The sequence below is a fragment of the Tupaia chinensis genome, unplaced genomic scaffold (genome assembly GCF_000334495.1).
Source record: "Tupaia chinensis unplaced genomic scaffold, TupChi_1.0 Scaffold000459_1, whole genome shotgun sequence".
NCBI lineage: Eukaryota > Metazoa > Chordata > Mammalia > Scandentia > Tupaiidae > Tupaia > Tupaia belangeri.
In genome coordinates, this window is record NW_006159968.1 from 2,301,292 (window position 1) to 2,323,306 (window position 22,015).

The following is a 22,015-nucleotide window of genomic DNA, read 5'->3' on the forward strand; positions in this document are numbered from 1 at the left end:
GAAGATTCAAACCCTACCACCCTTACATCTGAAAACACAATGTCATTGGCCAGCAAAAAAATAATGAAAAACAAGGCCAGCCAATGGCATGATGGTTAAAGAAGCTGGATCCCACCTGGCTAGCCCAGATTTGAGTCCTAGACCGGCTTGAAAAATAAGCCAGCTGTGTGTGCATGCATTTCCAAAATCTCAAAAGGAGAAATAGAGGAAAAAGGATTGTTGTGTGACCATTCTTTGTGGGGTGTGTTTTCTCAGTCTCTCCACCTTCACTGTCTCTCTTGTGAGCTCATATGCCTTCTGGAAAAAATTGAAACACACACACACAATGGAAAACCACACAAGGGGGACTTTATAAAGTTCATGAAAAAAAATGTATTTTTAAAAATTTGCTAGAGGGCAGGGCTCTAGGTGGCATGATGGTAAGGGCACTGGACTCCCACATTGCTGATCATGGTTCAAATCTGGACCTGGTGGCTTGTTTTTTCACTTTTTTTCTCTCTATCTCCTCTCTCTCTCCCTCTCTGGTCAAATTTAAATAAATAAGTTTAAATAAAATCTTTTTTTTTTTTGAGAGGTTTTTGCTATAAGGCACGAGTGCTCGCCAGACAGACAGAGAAAGACAGAGAGACAGAAAGCGAGAAATCACCCCCCAGGGGGGATGGCCATGCCACAATCCCTTCTCCATTCTCCTCTTGGGATCTTGGGCATGCACATACACGCGCCCGGCATGAGTTTAAGCCACCGGTTCCGGGACTCAAACCGCGGTTGACAACGTGGGAGTCCAGTGACATAGCCATTACGCTAACTGCTGGTCCTAAATTTAAATAAAATCTTTAAAAAAGTTTGCTAGAGGGTGTGTGTGCTAATGCACTTGCTGAAGAGAGATTGAAAACGTGGGAGTCAAGTGACATAGCCATTACGCTAACTGCTGGTCCTAAATTTAAATAAAATCTTTAAAAAAGTTTGCTAGAGGGTGTGTGTGCTAATGCACTTGCTGAAGAGAGACAAAGAGAGGAAGAAGGAAAGTGAGAAAGCACCCTCCCCTCGCCCCCATGGGGGCGGTCACTCCACAGTGCCTTCTACTTCATCTCTTCCTACGTTAACTGTCCTGGGCACACACACAAATGTGCCTGGCCTACCTTTCAAGTCACAGGGTCAGAGACTTGAACTGACAGGTGGTCGGGTAAGATCCAGCCATCCCAACTACCATGCACTGGTTGGCTCCCAAAATGAAATCAAAGTATGAGTTTATTTTGGTGCAAAAAAAGTTGAAATCCACACAGAGACTTTTCATATTGTACACTTTCTATAACTTTTTGAGGATTCTTCATAAAATTATAACATTAAGTGTACTTTAAACCATAATAAAGTATTTTAGAATTAGGTACTCCAAAGCAAACCATGTTAGATGATAAAAAACTGCATTGTTGGGTGAATTCTATGAGTCACCTTCTTTAATTGTTCAGTAAACGTTGCTTTGGCAGCTTCAGTTGCTGATTTTTCCGCAGCGCTCTTCCATGAGTTTTTGTAATGCAGACTGTGCCTCTTTTAAAACATTTCTGAATATACTCTTCAAGCCTTGATGTGCTACTTCTTTATTTTTTTCCCACTCCTTCTGGAGCATCAGCGAAAGTCTGACCATTGCACAAACTGTTTGCAATGCTTAAGATATTAATTTTCCCTGGCCTGATGTTCAATGGTCATATTGAAGATTGGAATTTAAGCAACATTTCCTTCTGTATTGCACATAGGCCCTCCCATGAGGCCTAGGAGGAGAGAGATGGACATAATATGTCCATGGTCTCTTGTGTAATGAGCCAAACTAAATTGCATATTTATATACACATATTTTGTAAGAGATTGCTTTTTAAAAAATTATTTAATTTTATTTATTTATTTTTTTCATTTGACCAGAGAGAGAGATAAAGGAAAAGTGAGAAAACAACCCTCCAGGTCCAGGACTTGAATCATGGTTGGCCATGTGAGAGTCCAGTGCCTTAACACCATGCCACCTGCCAGCCTCTACACATTGTATTTGTATAAAATATGATAGAAACCTCTACAACAGTCCTATGTAAAAAAGCTTGTTCTGGCATAGCCTCCTGATGGTGGCATGGAGAAATTACCATCTAGAGGTGGATATCTGTAAGAACATTCACCTCCTCAAGTGTAATTAGAATTCAGCCAGGATTTGTTCCTTCATTTTTTTTATTCGTCATTGTTTATATTCATGCCTGCATATGGTAAGCAATGGAATAGGCATTTGGGGTTCTGGCCAGTGGATCATACAACCAAAAATCCCTACACAAATATATGTATTCATTAGGTAAACTGTCCAACTCTAATGGCAAAGTTATGGAGTTGAGGCTAAGCCGGAGTTTCCAACTCCCTTTGCAAGTACAAATTGTGAGTCCAGCACATTTGCCTGAGTCAACAGGTGAGAGCCGGAGTGGCGATAACTCCTCAAAATCCAAGCCTCGTCTTTTTCCTTAGAGGCACAAATCTTCATCACAGCTGTACCCCATGCCTCAGACAGAACAGAGAAAGGGTGGCAGATGGCTCTTACTGTTCAGAGCAGTGACCCTGACCACTAGCACAAGTGAAGGAGTTATTCCCTCACCAAAGACAAAGACTTGAGGACGACGCCTATTCCAAGTCACTCTGCTCCTTGTAAAGGAAGGTCGCTGGACCCAAGCAGTACAAGGAGAGAGTTTAAAATTCCCTCTCCCTGTCTAACAGCAATCCCTCACTCAGGAATGCTGGGGGCGGGGGGTAAATAAAAGACTTAAAATACCTTGTATTGGTAGCATGTGCCTTGCATGCAACCAGGGTCTAATGAGTAATGGCAGGCTCTCTTCTCCCTCCATGCTCTGATAGCTTACAAGCTTCTTGGGGGAAAGTGCCAGGCCTGAATAGTCTTTGCAGTGTGTTTGTTGGATGGAACCAATCAGTTTCACTTTTTGAAAATTCAACATGCTTAGCCCTGAGCTTACTTAGTTTAAAAGAAGTATAGAATTACAGAAGTTTTCAGATGAAAAGAACTTTGTGATCATAACCTGATTCCCTGGGTTTAGGGTGGAAGAAATTAGGATAAAATGAGTTAAGAGCGTGGAAATTCAGGCTTTCACTACAGCACGTTTCATGAGACCGCTTCAAAGGCAGCGTCCCGATGTCACCTATGTCCCCACACCACACACCCACTGCCTGGAATGTTGTTGGCTCTTAGATAATATTTGTTAAGTAAATTAGCTCATCGTACCCCTTTAATTGGCCTTTGGCAATTGTAGGATAGCTTGTGGCTTTGCAAGACTAAGATGGACAGACAGTTTGTGACTTGACCTTCTTCTATGGACCACATATAGGGCCTTGGGGTTTGATTCCTTCATGGAATACGTGAAGACAAAGGTAAATTGTTTTAGCATATTTTACAATGTGTGCAGTAAATGGTGATGCCTCACTTACATGTTGTATTTTTATTTAAGGTGGAAGAAGTGATCACAGTTGGCCGGCGAACATTCAAGTCTGTGAAAACTACCTTGGACAGCAGCAGAGAAGAAGCAAATCAGAGGTACCTGGTCCCGACTCCCCTCAGCTTCTTATAACAAATAGCTCTCTTCACTGCCATTTGTTAGAATGCAGCTTCCAAAATGATAAAATGATTTAAAAGTTTAAAAATGATTCTTATGATGCATGTTAACATTTGTTCCCAAACCTTAGACTCTTGCTTCATAAGATGCTTGATTCCTAACAACATATCTGTGCACACACAGGTTTTACTTTCTTGTGCTCTGATAAGACTGATGATGTCAACGCCATGACTGCTAACAACTACTGGGCACTAGCATTATCCTTTGTGCTTTGCCCATATGTACACATTTTAATCCTCACAATTTTATTTTTGTAGAAGTTTTTGCCTTAGGATGCATGTACTCTCCAGAGAAAGAGAGAGACAGAGACAAAGAGACAGAAAGTGAGAAGTCACCTCCTGGGGGGATGACCACGCCATAATCCCTTCTCCTCCACTTTCCCAGGATCTTGGGCATGCACGCATGTGTGCCTGGCATGAGTTTCAAGCCACCAGGTCCAGGACTCAAATTGTGGTGAACCGTGTGGGAGTCCATTGTCAATAACTGCTCGCCATCTGCTGGCCCCAATCCTCACCATTTTTTGGCCTCAAGTTTCTCGATGCTGAAAGTGAGGGAAAGAGAAATTTAGAGCACCCCAAAGGCCATGTGGCAGTGATGCCCTGGGACAACCCTGATGAGCCCTGCCTGTGCCCTTGCTCCTGATGATGTTTCCCCTCCTGATGCTCCTGTCACTCCATAGACTCCTCGGCGCTCAGGCCCAGGTGCCTCCATCACATGCCCTCCTGTCAATCTCCTTATTTTAGATCATCTTCCAGCCTCTGGTTAAGTTCATTTCCCAACAGAATGCTCACCCGCTTCAGAGAATATTCACCCCATTGTAAGTCTTCCCCCAATTTCACAAACCTTTCCCCGACTCCTAAATGAAGATCCTAGCTCTGTCCCCCAGAGACCCTCATACCAAAGCCAGTTTCCCTTAAGCAGGGCAACCCCTTAAAGTACTTTTTTCACAGCTCTGCTATCTCTCAGTCCTTCTCTAGATTGAGATCCTACTTCTTTCAGCTATCTTTCTACTTCTCAAGATTTCCAGATACGTACCGTCCAGATGGTTAAATCTATTTTGAACTAAAGTAAAATATCTCTGTGATACAAATGTATATGCTAGAATTATCATCATAAAAATACCTGAACAAGAGCTATAAGTATGTCTTGTATAATAAAGCAGTAAGCATTCATATATTCAGATATAACTGTTGAAGTTTTACAGAGATTTTTAAACATGGGGTTTGTTTGAACAACAGGTACAGAATTGAATTCCAACTGAAAAGAGAGTTGCTGTTTTTAACCTTAGAAATCCACTTTCATATTTCCCAGTTTAGTGATTTCCATTGCAGATACAAGATTCAAGAGTAATACAACTATTATGAATATGCATGGTCTTAATTAACCCCCAGCAGTATCAACACACCAAGAGTCTGAATGTAATTCGTGAGGAATTGGAGAGATAGGAAGCCGAATCATTGCACATATTTTAGGCTTGGTGTTCAGACCCCAGGAAAACTATCATTAACTTGGGGATCTGAGACCTCTTAGTATTTTTCCTCATAGTAGTCTCTCCAGTAGCATTTCGGAAATTCTTTCTTTTCCATTTTGATTACTGAAAAGGAGCAGCTCACGCCACACACAGAATGTCTGTTTGTGCTGCTTCTGAATCATTAACTAATCGTGTACACACTTTATCTCAGCTTCTGGCTGGCAACCCCACTATCCAAAAACCCACTCATTAAGATTTACATGGGGAGGTGAGGGAGCTGGCAGGTGGCGTGGTGGTTAAGGGCGCTGAACTCCCAATGGCTAACCGGGGTTTGAGTCCCAGACCTGGCAGTTAGGTTTCTCTCTTCCTCTCTCTCTTGCTCGCTCACTCACTCTCATTCTCCCTCTGTCCCTCTCTGGTCAAATTAAAATAAATAAATAAATAGATGTCAAATAAGATAATTCTTTAAAAAAATATTGCTCATGTGGTCTGTGATCTGCATGGTTGTTGGCTTGAGGGAAAGAAGGCTGGCAGATGCAGCAGCATGCTGGGAGGACTGGAGGACATAGCCAGAGAGGCCTCTGTCTCATGCTGTGGAGGCAGAGGGAGTGGAGAAGAAGGGAAAATAAGGTGGGATTTTTTTCACGAGGACTAGAGAGAAGTACCCAGTAAGCCCTAGTGGGTGACTCTGTGACCTGGAAGACACACCACACTCAGAAATGAAAATATTTATTGAATGTTACTGGGTTACATGATCCTCTGCATTATGTAGTTTTGTCTATAAAATAACACTGCAAAGGACTAGCGGGTGGTGTAGTGGTTATGTCATTGGACTCCCACATGGCTGACCGCAGTTTGAGTCTTGGATTTAGTGGCTTGAAGCTCACACCAGTGTATCTGCGTGTGTGCCCAAGGTCCCATGAGGAGACTGAAGAAGGGAGTGTAGCATGGCCATCCCACCCTGGGGGTGGTCTCTCACTTTCCCTCTCACGGTCTCTGTCCCTTTCTCTCTCCAGCGAGCACATACACCCTAAGGTAAAAACCTCTAAAAAAATAAAGATAACACTGCAAGATAAATACAATAATTCTAATTTACTGAGATTTAGAAGAACTAATCCAAAATCACAAGAGCTGATACATGGTGGAACCATAGCTAGAGAACTTTGGGCTTGTCTTACTCTCTTAACGTTGGCTATTCTGGTCCACTCCATTGCTAATCACAGAAATTATCGGAGTGTGAGTAATTTATAAAAACAGAAGTTTATTCAGCTCATGATTTGGGAGATCCAAGTCCAGGGGCCACCTCTGGTGGGAGGCTGGCAGTGTCCCCAAAGTATTATATTGCAAGATCAAGAGCAGAGCAGATTGCCACGAGTCTGCCTGTCTCACTCCCTCTCCTTATAAAGTCACCATAGGGGCTCTGCTTAATGACCTTAATCCCAATCTATGTTCAAAGGCCTCACCTTTCAGTGCCATATCAGATTACATTTTTACCATTAGTATTTTTCCTCATAGTAGTCTCTCCAGTAGCATTTCGGAAATTCTTTCTTTTCCATTTTGATTACTGAAAAGGAGCAGCTCACGCCACACACAGAATGTCTGTTTGTGCTGCTTCTGAATCATTAACTAATCGTGTACACACTTTATCTCAGCTTCTGGCTGGCAACCCCACTATCCAAAAACCCACTCATTAAGATTTACATGGGGAGGTGAGGGAGCTGGCAGGTGGCGTGGTGGTTAAGGGCGCTGAACTCCCAATGGCTAACCGGGGTTTGAGTCCCAGACCTGGCAGTTAGGTTTCTCTCTTCCTCTCTCTCTTGCTCGCTCACTCACTCTCATTCTCCCTCTGTCCCTCTCTGGTCAAATTAAAATAAATAAATAAATAGATGTCAAATAAGATAATTCTTTAAAAAAATATTGCTCATGTGGTCTGTGATCTGCATGGTTGTTGGCTTGAGGGAAAGAAGGCTGGCAGATGCAGCAGCATGCTGGGAGGACTGGAGGACATAGCCAGAGAGGCCTCTGTCTCATGCTGTGGAGGCAGAGGGAGTGGAGAAGAAGGGAAAATAAGGTGGGATTTTTTTCACGAGGACTAGAGAGAAGTACCCAGTAAGCCCTAGTGGGTGACTCTGTGACCTGGAAGACACACCACACTCAGAAATGAAAATATTTATTGAATGTTACTGGGTTACATGATCCTCTGCATTATGTAGTTTTGTCTATAAAATAACACTGCAAAGGACTAGCGGGTGGTGTAGTGGTTATGTCATTGGACTCCCACATGGCTGACCGCAGTTTGAGTCTTGGATTTAGTGGCTTGAAGCTCACACCAGTGTATCTGCGTGTGTGCCCAAGGTCCCATGAGGAGACTGAAGAAGGGAGTGTAGCATGGCCATCCCACCCTGGGGGTGGTCTCTCACTTTCCCTCTCACGGTCTCTGTCCCTTTCTCTCTCCAGCGAGCACATACACCCTAAGGTAAAAACCTCTAAAAAAATAAAGATAACACTGCAAGATAAATACAATAATTCTAATTTACTGAGATTTAGAAGAACTAATCCAAAATCACAAGAGCTGATACATGGTGGAACCATAGCTAGAGAACTTTGGGCTTGTCTTACTCTCTTAACGTTGGCTATTCTGGTCCACTCCATTGCTAATCACAGAAATTATCGGAGTGTGAGTAATTTATAAAAACAGAAGTTTATTCAGCTCATGATTTGGGAGATCCAAGTCCAGGGGCCACCTCTGGTGGGAGGCTGGCAGTGTCCCCAAAGTATTATATTGCAAGATCAAGAGCAGAGCAGATTGCCACGAGTCTGCCTGTCTCACTCCCTCTCCTTATAAAGTCACCATAGGGGCTCTGCTTAATGACCTTAATCCCAATCTATGTTCAAAGGCCTCACCTTTCAGTGCCATATCAGATTACATTTTTACCATCTTTTTTGTTTTGTTTTTAGAGAGATTTTCCTATACAGTGCATTCACTCGCTGGAGAGACAAGAGAGACAGAAAGCAAGAAATCACTCCCCAGAGAGTTGGCTATGCCTCAATCCCTTTTCACCCATTCTCCTCTCAGAATTTTGGGCATACATGCACACACACCTGGTGTGAGTTTCAAGCCACTAGGTCTTGGACTTGAACTGTTGGGGGCCATGTGGGAGTCCAACAATGTAACCATTACACCATCTGCTAGTCCCACATTTTTACCCTCTTAATCCTGTTACAGCCTGTTAAAATATGAACATATGAAATTTTGGAGAACATTCAAAGTGTAGCCGTGGTCTGTATTGAACAGAAGATCTTGATTTTAAAATAATCAAGATTAGAAATATTTAGCAATTAATACTGTCTTTGTCTTTTTCTAGAAATCTTATCCTACACTGAAGTTATAAAACTAGTCCCTAATGGTATAGTTTTGCCATTCATATTTAGGTATAAACTATTCAGAATTGATTTTTTTGAGATTATGACTATTTTTTCCAATATAGGCACCCTCTTGTTTCAGTGACTCTTTTTTTTTTTTTTTTGGAGAGATTTTCACTGTAGGGCGCATGCGCTCGCCAGACAGACAGAGAGACATTAGAGACAGAAAGCGAGAAATCACCCCGCAGGGGGGGATGGTCACGCCTCAATCCCTTCTCCTCCATTCTCCTTTCTGGATCTTGGGCATGCATGCACACGCTCCCAGCGTGAGTTTTAAGCCACCGAGTCCGGGACATGAACCACGGTCGACTACGTGGGAGTCCAGCGAAATAACCATTACACTAACTGCTGGTTCCCTTTCAGTGACTCTTTTTAAAAAGTTGATCCTTTCTTCATTGATCATCAAGCCTACCGTTGCTACAGATTAAGTGTCCATATATGTGTAGGTCTATTTCTGGACTTTATTCTGCTCTACTTCCTTAGTTTCCATAGCTGTATAATAAATCCTTATAACTAGTAGGAATACTCCTCTCACCTTATTCTCTCTTTTTTATTTTTTTCAAATTTTATTTACTTGGGATCAGGAAGGACATTTTTTGTTTGTTTTTAAATAATTATTTATTTTATTTTATTCACTTATTCATTTATTTTTTGGTTTGATCAGAGAGAGACAGAGGGCAAGAGTGAGAGAGAGAGGAAGTGAGAAAGCAAGCCACAAGATTCAGGACCTGAAGCCCAGTCGGCCATATGGGAGTGTCCAGCACCTTAACCACCACGCCACCTGCTGGTCCGCCCCTCACATTATTCCTGAAGAGTGAGTAGACTGTTCTTGGCCCTCTGCATTCCGTATGTATGTTAGAACCAACTAGTCGGGTCATATATGCACACAGATCTTGGAACTGTATTTAGAATTCCATTGCATGTATAGATCAACTTAGGAAGAACAACACTCAGTGTTAGTATCTCTGTCTTTTTTCAATCTTATTTGATGTCTCTCTATAAATTTTTATAACTTTTTCCATAAATGTATCAAGTTTATTAGTTTCTAAGTGTGCAATTTTTGATGCTATCATATATATTACTAGACTTTATTTTTTGTTTGTTGCTAGTATAGATAATTTTATTATTTATTTTGCTAGAGGGCATGTGCACCTGCTGGAGAGAGAGAGACAGAGAGAGAAACTGAGAAGTCATCTCCCATGGGGAATAGTCATACTGCAGTCTTTTCTCCTTTCTCCATATCTTTCTAGTTACAAGGACCAGGACACAAACTGTGCAGTTGGCCATGTGAGAACCAGGACTATAGCCCTCAAAATTTATTTTTATATTGTGACAAAACACACGTAACAGCACATTGACCATTTTAACCACTTTAAAATGTACAATTAAGTGGCATTTAATATATTCACAATGTTGTATAATCACTACTATGTAATCTACTTTTGTGTTTGATTTCGTGCCCAGCAACCTTACTGACCGTTATTATTTTGTGAATTTATCTGTGGGTTCTTTCAGCTTTATGTATCTGTAAGGAATGATTGTTTTCTTTCTCTCCCAATGTTTATCTCTTTTATTTCTTCTACATGTCTTATCTATCGCATAGGGAAGGACTCTAGTATAATGTTGAATAGAGGAATAATGGCATCTTTGTCTTTTTATTGTCTCAGAGTGAAAGCTTTCAGCATTTACTTTTAAGTCTAAAACATTTTATTTGAATGTAGTAATGACAGTGTTTTTGTAATTCATGTTTGTGTATGCTGGTATCTGCGGCGCTTATGTTTCAGGAGCAGCAGATGGTGTAGTGGTTACGTTGCTGGACTCCCACATGGTCAACCACAGTATGAGTCCATGACCTAGTGTCTTGAAAATTATACTGTGCACACGTGTGTGTGTGTGTGTTTGTGTGTGTATGTCTGTCTGTCTGTGTGTGCTTAAGATCCCAGGAGGGGAATGGAGAAGTGACTATGGCGTCGCCATCTCCCCCCATGGAGGTGATCTCATTTTCCCTCTCACTGTCTCTGCCTCTCTCTTTTGAGTGCATGCTCCCTAGGGTTAAAACTTCTAAAAAATGAAGGAGTGTTTATGTTTTTATTTCCGTTCTCATTGCTTCTGCTGGTTCTCAATCAAAGTGTCTTTCTTCCTTGAGTGTTTGTTTATTCACTGTGAGTTGCTTCATGTCAATCTGTTCTCTAGGTGACCTTGGACAGACTCAGGTCTCTCCACTTCCTCACTTCTGCTTTTCAGGAATAACTGTAGAATGTTCTAGGAATGCAGCATCTTGCATCATAAAGGGAGGTGGCCCAACAGTCTGTGTTCTATTCCAGTTCCCCTTCCCTTCCCCAGAAACAGTATCCTTTTAATGCTTTGACCCAGCAATCATCTTACCATAGGCCGTGAAACCCAGAGGAGCTACTGTCTGGGCCCTCGGCTGCAGTGCAGATGACCACCAAGCTCCCTGAGCAGCTTTCCTGAGTTTGGAGGGTCCCACTGAATCCTAGGCTCTCTTGTGCTTTGCTGCTTCCATCTGTAATAAACCTGCTTCCTGTGACTTACATGCGTCAGTGTTCTGTCCCACCAGACTCAGAAAAGTTGGTAACTAGTGAGGAGTGAACCTGCTTCACACTTACGCCCTAAGAAGTAATTTGGGGTCTCTTCAGAGACTTGGGAGGTACTTGGCCAGGGAACATCCGGATGTGCTTCAGGGAAAACCACTGTCAGTTTAGAATCACTTCCTTCTCAATTCAAGATTGAAGGCTTTTAGCTGTCAGTGCTAAAAACGTGCAGCCTGTCCCTCCAAGGCAGCTTTCCATTCACTCTAGTGCAAGAAAGGCCCTTTGGCACCCCAGCCTTATGTGGAAAAGGCTTCCTCTTAAGCTGCTGCCCAGAATTCTCAGGGCTTTGATTTCTGTCCTCAGATTCCACAAGGCCAGTGAGAGCAAAGCACAACTTCAAGGGCTCAGCAAGTGCCCTCAGGGCAGAGGAGGCTTCAGCACTTTGCCGCTCCCTCTTGGTCCCTGCTTTCACTGAATTCTGACCTTGTAGCTTTTTATGAGCTTGCTAGATTTTTCCATGATCGCAAGAAATTTTTCCGTGGGAGGTAGGAGTCTGGTCCAAATATGCTACATTCTTTAATAGAAGGAATCAGTCACTGATGTTTTTTATGCCTAGTGATTGATCTTAAACATTCTTTTTTTCTTGCTTACTTTCATGGTGATACATCTATGTTTTTATTTTTATTTTTTTTTTTTAATTTTTTAACTATTCTTACTGGACTCCAGAGCCTCTGTTTCTGGCAGTCAGGTGTGAGGCAAATCCAGCGATGGGCATCTGTTTTTTTTGTTTTTTGTGGGTTTTTTTTGAGAGGTTTTTCCTATAGGGCGCATGCGCTCGCCAGACAGACAGAGAGAGACAGAGAGACAGAAAGCAAGAAATCACCCCCCCAGGGGGGATGGCCATGCCGCAATCCCTTCTCCTCCATTCTCCTCTCGGGTTCTTGGGCACGCACGCACACGCACCCGGCGTGAGTTTAAGCCACTGGGTCCGGGACACGAACCGCAGTCGATTACGTGGGAGTCCAGCGACATAGCCATTACGCTAACTGCTGGTTCCCCTGTTTTTTGAGCCTCTGACTTGGAGGCAGGAAATAGTGGATGAGAAAAGCCCCTCTCCTCTTTGGGAGGGGGATTAGTGTAATCCTCAAGTGCCCCAGGCTTAGCTGCTCACCCTTTATTACCCCAAAGGCTCACTGGTAATTCAAGTTGTCCACTGCAGGTTAGTCTGCTCCTTACAACAGCTGAAGCAGGTGAGTGGCAGAGAGCTGTGTACTGGCTAAGTTAATCATTCATTACTAAGATCCAGAAATTGTGGCCCAAGAGATGCTCCTGGAAGTTAGGCAGGCTGCTTTTCCTCAAAGTCAAGGGCAACATAATTATAATAGGTACTTTTAGATATTTACTTAATTAAGACACATATCATAGATTTTAAATAATAATACAGTAATTTAGAAAAAAGTTTTATTTAATAATGGTAATATGAGACCTTAAATCTTTAACTTCCTGCATGTGTATTAGAAAACACTTTCCAAACCAGAAGGTGCCACACCAATGCCAGCAGTCTCCTTATAATCATGACTATATAATTGTATAGCTATACTAGGTGGTAATTAGAATTATGAAAACTTAGTCACAACTGCTCTAGTTGGTCTATCTTTAAGCTATGTGAAGACTGACATTATGTTATGGGCTTAGAGGTTTGCAGGTGAACATTGGCATTCTTTTCCATATGTTTCCGTATGTAGATGGCATTTGGATATAGATGACGTTTGGATAGGTTGTATTTGGCTACCAGTAGGGGAACACCCAAAATGAACATAAAAATTGGGGGTGTCAGATTATCCAAATAACGAGTGGTCTGGAAGTAGGTAATTTTCCACAGCTCACAGCTCAATCCGTTGGCATCTCTGTGATTCTTTCAACCTTACTTTCAGCATCACACATGACTTATGAAACTTCAAGCAGAAAATCCTCATGTCAGTATCTTCCACAGGAAGGAAGTCATAGGAGGCAAGAGAGTGACCACTATCAAAGCTGTCCATGTCCCAAGACCCATAACTTGTGAATAGGTTATTGCCCTACATGACAAAGAGGAATTAAGGTTGCAGATGGATCTAGCTGACCTTGTGATAGGAAGAGAATCCTGGACTCATGTGATTACAGAGCTCTTATACACGAAAGAGGGGCACAGGAGGAGCAGAGTCAGAGGGCTTGAGCATGAGGAAGACTCAGCTGGCTTCAAGGCTGGAAGGGGCCCTGAGCCAAGCAATACAGTCAGGCTCAAGAAACTGGACAAGGCCAGGAAACTGATTGTCCCATAGCATCTCCAGAAGGGATGCAAGAATGCCCATACCCAGATTTTAGCATAGGTTCTAAAAATGTTTTGCACCAAATAAATTCATACTTTAATTCCATTTTTCAGTGAACTTTCTAGTATAATTAAAAGGTTGTGAAATTTCAATCACTTATTTTGAAAAACATCACTGGCTCAATCTTGCCTAAAAATAAGCATACACACTAGTAGCTGAGTATCCCCAATGTGGAAAGATAAACATGATGAGCTGAGTGATCCCAGTCACAAGCACTGTGTCATTAACACTTGTCATATTGCCAAAGACTTCGCATCTGAGTTGAACACACTTCTCTAGGCAGCCTTCCTCATCATGTTAACCCATCCACCCACCCATACTTTCCTGAGGCCTTGTCATGGCTAGACTGGACCAGACACTCCTACTACTACTCTTCCCATCTCCCACCTCAGATACTTCATCCTCTGAAGGAAGAGGCAGGCTAAGAGTGAGCTATGTTTCCTCACCTTTCGTCGGTGTTATCTCTCTGGAATGTCCTTGCCCCTCTATATCTAGAAAAATCATCTTCTCCTTCAGTGCTAGGCCAGGTTCTCTTCCTGTATGATTCCTATTTCTCTCAGGCCTTCATGGTCATTTCTTTCTCTGTGCTTCAACATGGTTTTGTATTTATCTCACTGGTGCATAATAACTGAGAAAACATGTGTTCTTCCCATTTGATTATGAGCACAAGCCTTGTTCCACTCACCTTTAAATTCCTAGCACTGATCAGCAGTAGGCACCTAAAAGATATGTACTAGAAAGCTTGCCAAGTTGACTACCAAACTCTTCCCCTTACACTCCCTCATCCTGACTTATGCTGAATACTCACTGAATGCTGGCAGTATTTCTGGTGTCACTCTTAGTCTTTAAAATGCAAAAACTCATTTGATCATGACAATAGGCCTATGTTTATGGAGCTGATTTTAAAGATGAGGTCTCGATTTTAAAGATGAGGTCCTTGAGGCACAGGTTGACTGAGTAACTTGCCCAACTTGCACACAGCTTAGTGGGTAGGAGTCAGAATCTTGCAAGCTAATCTAGATAGCCTACGGCCTCCTGACTTCTTGTAGTAAACTTTGTTTCTTCAATATCAAGAAATAAGTGGGATGAACGAGCATCTAACATGTAGTGGAGTTACTGTCATTATGGTTCAGTGAGGATCAGTGTTAGTGCTGACTTGGACAACATTTTTGTTGGATGTAATCTTATATGCCAAATGCTAAGGATAGAAAATCCATTATTGGCCCAGTAATCCAGTGGTAGGTAAAGCACTGGATCCACATGGTGACTGCTAGGTTCCAGTCCTGTACCTGGCTTCTTGAAAAACACACTGGGTACATAAATGCGTACTCAAAATCCCAAGAGGGGAATGGAGGAGAAAGGATTGCAGTATGGCCATTTCTGCAGGGGGCAGGAGGGTGACTTCTTGATTTTTCTCTCTCCCTGCACACATCCTATGACAAAAATCTAAAACAACAACAATAAACAATCCACTATTTGTTCTGTGTAATGGTGCTTACTTCTTCCATAACAATGTGTGTAGTGTTAGTACCACAGACCTGAAATGGGTTCGCTGCCATGTCTGTGTTTTTCTGTGATACCTTGGTTGACTGTGCTTCTTGTCCTCCTCCTGGGTCAGAGGAAGGTGACTGTAGTTGTCTGAGGAGTTGATAACACAAGTGAAAGACTTAGCACAGGGCTCAGCAAAGTACAGCGTGTCAGGGGGTCCCCAAGAGGACCCCAGAACAGTGATTCATTAGAAAGACTCTCAGGATTCAGCAGATAGTCATACCCATGGCTAAGATTTATTATGGCAAAAGAACGCAAAGCAAAATCAGCAAAGGGCAAAGTCCCAGAGAAAACCAGGTGCAAGCTTCTAAGAGTCCTCTCCACATGGCCTCACCCAGGACACACTTCTCTTCTCAGCAGGGAGCCGCACCAGTACTTGTGGAATGTCCATCAGGGAAGCTCATTAAAGACTCAGTGCTCAGGGTTTTCACTGGAGGCAGGGAGGGACCCACTGCCTAGTGTGGAGCAGTGCTCTGTACTACCAGCAGGAAAGCATAGCCATGTTGCTCACATGCTTTGCTGGCCACGGTGAGCTATCTCGATTGCTTAGGGGAAGTTTCATGTTGATATAGGGAACTGTTTACCAGCCAAAGCCCAGCCTTGAAAGCGGGCCTTTCTAAAGATAGCTGTCTCTGCCCTGCTGTATTCATTCTTTTCTGCACCGTCAGCTACCGCCCGTGTGGCAGCTATTGTTTCCTGTGCATTGATGGTAAGCAGCAGCATAGCCGAAGTCGTGACTCTGTCCTTACAAAGGCAGAGGGGACAGTGAATACCGTGATACAGAGACATCTGAGAGCAGGTGTATCCAGGCCACGGTCACAGCACCACTCCTCTATCTGGAGCATTGGTTTCGCCTTCTCTGCTCATTCACATCCTCTAACACCATTCAGGGCATCTTCAGATCTTATTTTAGTCCATTGATGCTAATAACAGAAATGCCCGAGTCTGGGTAATTTAAGAGGAAAAAGGTTTATTCAGCTCACAGTTTGGGAGGTCCAAAGCTCAGGGATCACATCTGCTGAGGGTCTTTTTTGCCGATGGGGGTTTCCAAGGACTGGACCTAATGCAGAATAGAGCATGTGTCTGTCTGTGTCATTCTCTTCCCTTATAAAGCCACCTGTATCCACGTGCAAAGGACACACCCTGATAACTTTATGCAATTCTAATCACTTCTCAAAGGCTCCACCTCTTATTCCTGTAGCCAAAGTAAGTTCCTGTGCCCTCAATAACTTCACAATTTCTCACCAGTTTTAACACATTAATTTAGGGGAAAGCATATTCAAACCATAGAATAGTCCATGTATTTTACCTCTTCACAGAATGGGCAAACTCATTTTAACTTCTTCTTACTCCTGTGATGTGTATAGTGTATAGTATATAATCTTGGTCTTCAGAATATATCATTTTATTTTTTTTTATACTTTATATGTTTTTCAGCAGTTCCACGTGTCTTAGTCTTACTATTTGAAGGAATCAAAAACTCACTGGCCTTCATGTGCTGAGCAGATTACAGAAATGAGAGGAAGGGTTACAAGGAGAGTAGACAGTTTACACTTCCTATAGAAAATTAAGTCTTCCTCTCCTCAACAAAAAGGGTCTGCTTCATGAATTTAGTCTGCGGATTTAACTTTCAAACTCCTGGATTAGACCAACTGATTTTCCTTAGATCAGAGATAATTTCTTATATAATTTCACTATTTCCTCAAAAGAACAATACTGCTTTCACTCATTCAACAAGTATTTATTCAGTATACCTTATGCCAAGGATACAAGATGAGAAAGACAAAAAGCTTCACCCTAAGATGTCAGTCTTGTGGGAAAAACAGACCGATGATAAGACAATTACATGACAGTAAAATAAATTCTGTTTGAGCAGCATCATGTACTATGAGATATCCCCAAAAGTCTTGCCTGTGTGCCCCGATCGTGGTGCCTGTGGTGCCTGCCATAATACCTGGAATATGGTAGGCCCTTAACATTCATCCACTGAATGAGTGAATGAAGGAATGAGTGGTACAGTGATCCCAAGATAAATTGACTGGTTATCAAAATCACAGAAAGAACGCTATTAAAAACATTGATCACCAGGCCTGGCTCCAGGCTTACTGAGTCCAAACAGCCAGGAAATCTGCCAGGGGACCCGAATTACCTACAGAGTGTTTTATGTGATTATGATATTGGGAACCACTGGCCACTAGAGGTTCTTCCTTGCTGTTTCCTTTGTGCTGTTGCTGAGAGTCCCAGTGCAGTGGTGGGGTCAGGGTCTTGTAGGAGAGGAAGCTGGTGGGATAAGCTTGCTGTGTACTTGACCTTGCATTATAAATGCCCTTCTGAACCATGACAGGTTGGTCTGTCTGCAGCAGCAGGGTCTAGAAGTCAGATTAGCTGCATTCAGGAGTAAGACCTGTCTAGAATAATTATCTTACTGATCCTGGCTGTAGGGCTTAGACTGCTGTACCATTTCAGTTATCACAAAAACAAGCAAACAAATAAAAACTTGGCCCAGACTGCCCACTTGGTGGTGCAGTCTGTGGTGTACTGAAGTGCAATGCTGGAAGCTTCATGACCAACCACAGATTCAGATCCTTAAGTCATCCGAAAACTCACTAGGTGTACCCAACATCCTGAGGCTCTGGAGCACTGACGGGGAAGAAAAGGGATTGCAGCATGATGGGACCCTGCTGAGGACGCGCACTCTCTCTCTCATGTGCACACATGCTATATTTTACATAAAAACAAATTCCCAGGAGAGTCTCCCAGATGACCTCCACTGTGACCACCTGTGTCTTAGCACAGCCCTGGAGCACTTCTGAGCACTGTCTCTCCTGGGTTAGTCTTGCTTCTAAGTGACTCTGAGCTACTTCGGACAGCCTCTCTCTTTTCTTCTTTTTCATGATGTAGTGTCTTTGCACACATGTGTGGGGGATAGGCAACCTCCACAGGATCTGGTCATGCCATGATCTCCTTCCTCCAGTTTTCCAGCTCATCAGATGCCTGGCCCTCACATACGTGCCCATCTTATTTCAGTTGCCCAGATTGGGAATTCAATTTGTGCTTGCCATACGGGATCCAGCTTCTCTTGAGCAGTGCGTGACTGCTATGCCACAGAGCTAGCCTCAGTCTCCTCTTTTTGCCTCTGTGTTTTAGGCATAGCCCTTGCCAGTGTTTGCTGACTACACGAATGAATGGTTTGAATCTATTTGAAACTTTATTTAAAATGATGTGCTATCAATTTCCCTCTACTTCTGCTGTTGTAGAAGCAAGAAAACTGAGAAACTGGAAGTGGATCCTAGCAAGCATTCATTTCCTGATGTGACTAACATAGTTCAAGAGAAAAAACGCACACCCAGAAGACTGGAATCTGAACCCAAAATTATACCAAGTGAAGAAGATCCAGACTTTGAAGATAACCCTGAAGTGCCTCCATTGATTTGAAACATCAGACTGTGTTGTTGTCCTTGGCTGTGACCCGCCAGGGCCAGTTTTCTCAGTGCAGAGAGTGTATGCCTATCATTTATGGTGTAAACACAGAGTTATTGATCACTATTACAACTCCGATGTTTTAACTGCTATTTTGCCTAGTAGTATTCTCATATTGGTTTAAAATTAAAATGTGTACCTTAAATATGCTGTAACTTCTCACTTGACTGTAATGAAGGGTTAGCTAGCAAAAATGCTCAGTAAAATCACAGAACAATTACATGAAGCATTGATTATAAATCACAGAACTGCCCGCTTGTGCAATAGATGAAGTCATAGATAAAAGAACTGATTATTAAATTGGTGCTTCAGCAGATTGGTCAAGCTCAGAAGTTAAAACTGTAATTTCAGGCTCAATTGTAATGCTTTAATACGATTTTAAACAGCATTTCCATTTTTCTTCTTATGACATGACTGCTTTATCTGGTGGCATGGTACAATGGCAAACCTCTTCACTGTGAAATTAGACACCCTGAATTGGATCCCAGCTTAGTCACTTTGTAAAGACCTTCAGCAAATCTGTTAGCTCCTGGAGACTTCGTGGCTTCATCTATAATGGGGGAATCATGTACTTGCCTCATAGGTTCTTTTTGGGATGAACTGTCTGAAGTGTCCATGGGATGTTCCAAGTCCCCATCTCCCCTCCTCTCCGGCTCCTTTTTCTCTGCTACCTCAGTCATGTTTCTTTTCTCCTCCATTTCTCCACCTTCTTCCTTCCCACTCTACTTTTTCTCCCCCACATCTTTCTGTACTTTTTTTGATAATTTTACCTCTTCTTTGTCTAGAACATCATAAATTTAATATTACGTGTACACATCTAAACAAAATGTTACTCTGATCATGGTAATCAGCATTTCAATCAAGCTTCCATAAATATCCATTCAACAAAATGACAGGTTGACTATTGAGTGCTAGCAACTGCTCTGTTCTTCAGATATTCAGTAGTAACTAATCGGCTAAATGCATAAACAGGTCCTATGTCTAGTGGTGATTGGAGCTGTGAGGAAGAGTCAGAGGGTGGAGATCAGGGTGCTCACCCTCACAAAGTATCGTATCACTCCGCTGACACTGTAGTGGAATCTTCTGAAAGCTAGTCCATTAAAATCCATACAGCGTTCCACCAGCTTACTTCACTGGCTATAAACTGGGTTCTCTAGTCAGAAGTGACACTCCATGAACTGCTGAGGCAATGAATATGGCATTCTTCATATAAATCTACAGATGGTGGGTTTTGTGTTAGAATTGTAGGTAAAGAAGGAGATTCCTATTCAGAACAGCTTTAACTTCTGGTGAGAAGGAGGCTCTGTCCCATATTCAATGCAAATGTTTCAATGTAATCAGACTGCCATCAATGGCTAGTTTGTCCCCTGGGCCTTTAATGAGCCACATAAGAGCGCAGCGTTGGCTTCTGCTATTGCCGTTTTGGTCACTGAGAAAGTCTGAAAACACACCTGCAAATTATTTAATACTTTTTCCATGAAGAGGTGTAGTCTCTGCCCTCTCAAACTGAATCTGGGCTAACCTTGGGAACTTGATCAGTAGAATGATGCCACATGGCTGTCAATGCCATACCAGTTCATGACAGATGAAGCCGTACCACTTCTGCTTCCTTCTCTTGGAACACCCACTCTGAGGGAATCTAGATTTTAGGTAAGAAGTCCGACTCTTCTGGGACTTCCATACTCCAAACGGCAATGTAGGCATTTCACCCAACAGCAGCAGCAGCACTCCCAGCTGACCACATTAACTTCAGACAAATGAGTGCACTACCATTGCCATCCAGTCCAGTCAATTATTCAGACTGCTGTGGTCCTGGCTAACATCAACCTGCAACAGCAGGACTGGCCCCAAGAAACCTGCCCAGCTGAGATTTCCGAAAACCTCATCTAACCCACAAAACTGTGAGCAAATACATTGGTCATTTTAATCTACTAAATTTATATGTATATATATATATATAAAATTCATGTATAAATATATATATATGTATATATATGTGTGTGTGTGTATATATATATACATATATATGTGTATATATATATATATATATCCAAATTTAGTAGATAAATTGTATACACACACACACACACACACACACACACATATAATAGCAACAGCAACCTGAACAGATTTGGTACAAGACATAGGCTCATTGCTTGGGACCAGAGAGCTGTTAAGCTTGAGGGACACCAAGACCTTATATGTGAATCACCCAGGAAGCAGATCCATGACACAGAGGGCAGAAGACTTGTTAGGATAAGAGTTGGGAAAGAAGGAGAGAAGAGAGTGGAAGAAGGAGGAAGCCTTTAGATTTTCAGCTTTCAGACTTGACACCTGTAAAATGTGGGAGAAGGAACAGGGAGGATGATTAACTGGAAGAAGCCTCCCACTTCAGTGCATCTCTAAGCCTTGTCCAGCCCATTAGGGAGTCCAGCACTAAAGAAGATGGACATGTTGGGTGGAAATGGCCAAGCCTGGCTCCTACCCCTGTGTGGTCACTGGTGGTAGCTACCCAGGTTGAGCACAGTGTTCTCAGCTCCAGTGAGGCAATGGGTTCTGGAGGCCTGAGGGTGAGGCTGTCGGTTCTGAATTCCTTGTAGCAGGTTCCAGAGAAGAGAAGGCTGAGCGGCGTCAACTCTGTGGCTGCCACAAGATTATTACAGAAAAGTGGCAGGCCCTGAGGAGGCAGAAACATGCTCTTTGATGCAGAAGAGAGGAAGGAAGTTTAGTAAAATTGTTGCCTGTGATAACATGGAAACTTTAAACATGTTCCTAACGACGCAATGCATTTAGTGATTATTATCTGTTGACGATAACGTGTATCGTATCCTCATCTGGACTGGTATGAAGTGTATTCATGTTGGGAAAATTCACTTTGTGATGTTCAGAAGCTAAACTGACTATATTCAGATATAAATCTCTGTCCATTCTGTCTTTCTTGGCAGAAGTGGAGAAGAGCCTCACCCTAACTGCAGACCTCAGTGTTGTTTTGGGTCCTCAGCAATCACTGTTGGTTCAGAACCAGTGTCCAGTAATACCTGAGCAGTCTGGGTGTTTTTTGCCCTCCCAAAACACAGTCACCCCAGTAAATGGGGCCCCTTTGCAGAAGGCTATGAGGAAGATTTATAGTTTAAAATACTGGCAGGGCAGTAGTGTACTTCCCCAAGGAGATCCAGCTGTAAGGTAGTGAGCCAGATGGTTATCTAGGAGAAGAGTGTTCCCCCTGAAAACCAAACACACACACTGGAGTGGAGTATGTTTGACATACATCAGGAACAACCAGAAAGTCAGTGTCACTGGAGCAGACAGCAAGGCAGTGTGTGTTAGGAGAAAGGGGTTGGAGAGTTCATGGAGAGCATGCTCATGATCATGATGAATGTACTGATCTAAGATGATCCTGAAACTGGGAAATCGCATGTCTCCCAAAGAATACATTTGAATTTTGTGGTGGCTTTGTTTGTACTTTTTGCTTTGCCAAATGTTTTCCTATGCCCATCTCATTTTTGATCTTCAGAGAAATCCTCT

The 22,015-nt window shown here is 42.6% G+C and overlaps 1 protein-coding gene across 3 annotated transcripts in view; it reads left to right on the forward strand.

Moving 5' to 3' along the window:
* The window catches only part of DNAAF11 (dynein axonemal assembly factor 11), a 95,699-nt gene extending 76,452 nt beyond the window's left edge, over nt 1-19,247 (forward strand). The window contains exons 11-12 of one of the 3 annotated variants that reach the window (XM_006155524.2): nt 3,483-3,568; nt 18,268-19,247. In XM_006155524.2, the coding sequence (XP_006155586.1) occupies nt 3,483-3,568; nt 18,268-18,445 (264 nt within the window). In that variant the 3' untranslated portion in view covers nt 18,446-19,247. The remainder of the gene's footprint in view (nt 1-3,482; nt 3,569-18,267) is intronic. The other 2 variants (XM_006155523.2, XM_006155525.2) reach the window with 2 other exon arrangements.
* The last annotated feature ends 2,768 nt before the right edge of the window (nt 19,248-22,015 follow it).